The sequence below is a fragment of the Octodon degus genome, unplaced genomic scaffold (genome assembly GCF_000260255.1).
Source record: "Octodon degus isolate 3935 unplaced genomic scaffold, OctDeg1.0 scaffold00027, whole genome shotgun sequence".
In the NCBI taxonomy this organism is placed as follows: Eukaryota; Metazoa; Chordata; class Mammalia; order Rodentia; family Octodontidae; genus Octodon; species Octodon degus.
Window position 1 is genome coordinate 11,698,857 of NW_004524603.1, and position 3,585 is coordinate 11,702,441.

The window sequence follows — 3,585 nt, forward strand, 5'->3', positions numbered from 1 at the left end:
ATAGAAATTCAGAGAATAAGAACTGGCCCCATGAGGATTCAGATGTGAATGCTACGGGGAACTAGGCTGGGGATCATGCATACTTCATACTGGCCTTAAGTTGACTACATGTTTCTCACATCCTGAAACTTTGTGCAAGGCTGAGTTTAAAGGCTACAGACTGTTTGATCTTGAAGACAAGATTTTGAAGCAGCCCAATGTTCATGCTGTGGTGTGGTAATGTCAGCTGCTTTTAGCAAGTTTGTAGCGAGAAGCTGGAGCAAAAAAGAGAGCAGCTGACATATCTTATAAACCAAAATTTTGGTCTCAAAAGGAACACAAGTAAATCTAGAGCCAAGGATGTGTAGTTGTTGAAGATGTTAGCACCACTAGGTGGACTTTTATCAAGATGGAAATGTGGACATGGGCGTAGAGGCAAGGGAGAGCTAGAAAGGACTGTGGAAGCAATAGTGACCAACAAATTTTTACAGGTACAAGAAGAATGTTGGCTTGAGGGTATCTCAGAAGCCAGCAAGGTCCCACCCCATTCTAGGCTCAAGAATGTGAACCATTAAATGTTTATTGGGCCTCCCAGGTAGTTGGCTCCACAGAATTCATGTTGCCATGATCATCCATTCAGGCACTCAAAGTCTGCTAGAAGGAGACTGGATACTGGATCCAAGGGGTCCTGCAAACTGCTTCTGCTGCCTGCAGGCCTTGGCATCATCCATGCAATGCTGATTTTATCTGCATGAAGAATATGAGAATGTGGGGTTAGGAAGGCTTCAAAGGAAAACTAGGAGGCCAGGTAAATGCTTCTGACAAGTCAGTATAGTAGAGGGAATAGCAGCAGGAATGTAGTGGAAACCTCCAGAAGTCAGAGATGACTGGGATATGAAACATCTGCTGAGAAATGATGCATGCTGTGAGAATAATCAGTTTAAGAGAGAGGACCTGTGGGCTAAAACCAGGAGGGTTGATTGGTGAGAAAACCCAAGCCCTCTGCTTCCCCCATGCCATTGTGCCCTAGGCATATACTGTTTGTGTTTTACTTTTACAAAGGTTCATAGCTAACAGTTTGCTTTGAGCCTCAGAAGATATCTTGACTCAGACTTTTGAAAACTGATGTAGCTCTTGAGACTTTGTAGGAAAGGGCATTGAGTTCTCAGTTCCATTTATGATAATTGCATCATGACAGACAGAGTTATTATCATATTGTGCTTAATGAGAGATGTAGTATGCTTTAATTGGATGCATTGAGATGTCAAGCTGACAAAGGGTTGGTGACAACCAATAAGCCTAACCATCAATTCGCTTGGGTTAAAAAATGGCACATGTCAGCAGAGCACAGCTTGAAGTGTGTCTTGAGTAATACATGGTCTCGTGACCCCTGCCCATTTCCTCTCTGGCATAGTCATTGCTGTGGTTCTTCTTCCTTGGTGCCATGCGTAAGCTTCTATACTGCCCCTCCAACATGATGCTTCTGTCTTGGGGTCAGCAGGTCACAGACTGAATCTCCCAGATGAGCCAAATTGAACCTCTTATCTTTGACCTTGTGGACATCAGGTATTATGGCTCAGCTACCAGAAATCTCACTGATCCAACAGATTGACTGCATGTGCGCTGCCAACCAAATTAGCACAGATCTCTTTTTTTTCTGTATTTAGGACAGGGTCTACAGGGTCTATAGGGTCTCACTACATAGACTAGACTCATAGTGATCCATTTTCATCCTCCCAAATGCTGGAATTACAGGCTCATGCCACCATGCCCAGTCTCAATAGCCACCTCAGTGCGACCCTCGGATGGGACCAGCACAGCACACTGGGGATCAAACGCTGGTCGCTTCAGTCCACTGAGCTATCTGGCCAGCCCTTTAGCACAAATTTTACTTGGCCAATAGAGTTTGTCTTCCAAAATGTAGGGGTGCCAATTGAATTCTCATTAACTATGTATTGCTCCATCAATTCTCTGTCCTCGGTATTGTCAGTCTTGTAGTTTAGCCCTTCTGATGACCATTGTAGCATTGCATTCTGACTACATTTTATATTCTTTTATGGTTAATGAAGTTGTTCATATTTTCAAATGTGTACTTGCCATTTTATCATTCCAGATTCTGGAAGATGTACATAATATTTGGCCCTCTTGTCTAAATACATGATAACTTGCCTTATAATAAAATTACTGTGTTACCACAAGCTGACTCCCCTTTATGTCCCTAAAAATGTACCATATGGTCACAAAACGTAAGAGTGAAGGACGTGCAAGACATGGCTGAGAGCCAGAGTCTGCTGCTTTCTCTGCTTTGCAAAGGCCCACGGGTCATCCAAATTTAATTTCCACTTGAGTTCTGGCAACAGCATCTAGAAAGTATTTAACACGAAAGAGAGCACACAGAGTTACACAGCGCTTGAATAATTGTCATGCAGAACTCAGTCCCTGGACAGCTCCAAGGATAATCGCATCTCTGTAAAGTTGACTACCATGCAAATATCTTCTCAAGAATTTTGTTAGTTTTATGCTTTTGTAATTTGTTACATTACAGAAAATGGCGAATAAGATGAGTCTTCCAAACAATAGGGGTGCTGAATTAAATTCTCATTAACTATGTATTGCCCCCTCTGTTCTCTGTCCTTGGTACTGCCATTCTGATGACCACTGTAATATTGCATTCTGACTATATTTTATATTTATTTTATGGTTAATGAAGTTGTTTGCATTTTCAAGTATTTGTTTGCCATTTTATTATCCCATATTCTGGAAGGTATACATATTTGGCCCTTTTATTTTACCCAATTGATAAAATTCATAATAATACTGATACCCATGTCTATACTCACTGGTTTTTCTTTTCTTTTCATTTGCATATTTGGTACAAGGTCTCACTACGCAGCTCTGACTCACAGCAATCTTCCTGTTGTCAGCCTCCCCCGCGCTGGGATTACAAGTGTGTACCACCACACCCGGACTCTGCCGCTGGCTGGTGTACCCTTGGGTTGGGGACAGCATGCAGGACCGGAGATAAAACTCTGGTCCTTGCACTTGACAAGGCAGGTACTTAGTCCACTGAGCTATTTCACTGGCCCTGGTTTTTCTCTTTGAAATCATTTTCTTTACTTTTACAATTATAGATTATGATTAAAAATAAGAAGAATCCAAACCTCCATTTGCTGTTGATCTTCTCCAGAAGAGAGCAGTGGCTGTGTGCAGGTCCGGCTTCCTCACCCATTGCCAAAGGTAAGAGGTGCCTGGAGGTTTGGACCTCGGAAACCCAGGACTCCCTAAGACCTCAGCGTTCCCACTGCTAGAAATAAGGATGCCTCTCAGAAGCCCTGCAGGACCTAGTAGGGTGCACACGCCACAAGCCTGGGTCCAACTCAGAAATGAAACAGCATCTCTGTAGTGAGTTTGAACACTCAGAAAAGCTCTTGCCATTTATTGCGATAAGGAAAATCTCTCCAGAACTTAAAGACATGCTTGTAGAAAACATTTCATGCTTCTATTTTAAAAAGAATTAATTGAGACAAAGAAAGCTTCTGTCTAAGAGGGACAGAAAAGGGTTTGAGGGGGTGACCTTCTGACATTTTGATACGTTATCATCATCCA

The 3,585-nt window shown here is 42.5% G+C and overlaps 1 protein-coding gene across 1 annotated transcript in view; it reads right to left on the reverse strand.

Annotated features, from left to right (window-relative positions):
• Window positions 1–2,216: 2,216 nt before the first annotated feature.
• LOC101567316 (olfactory receptor-like protein OLF3) overlaps window positions 2,217–3,585 on the reverse strand; it is a 35,840-nt gene continuing 34,471 nt past the window's right edge. The window contains exon 5 of the mRNA XM_012514198.1: window positions 2,217–2,342. Coding sequence (XP_012369652.1) covers window positions 2,217–2,342 — 126 coding nt within the window. The remainder of the gene's footprint in view (window positions 2,343–3,585) is intronic.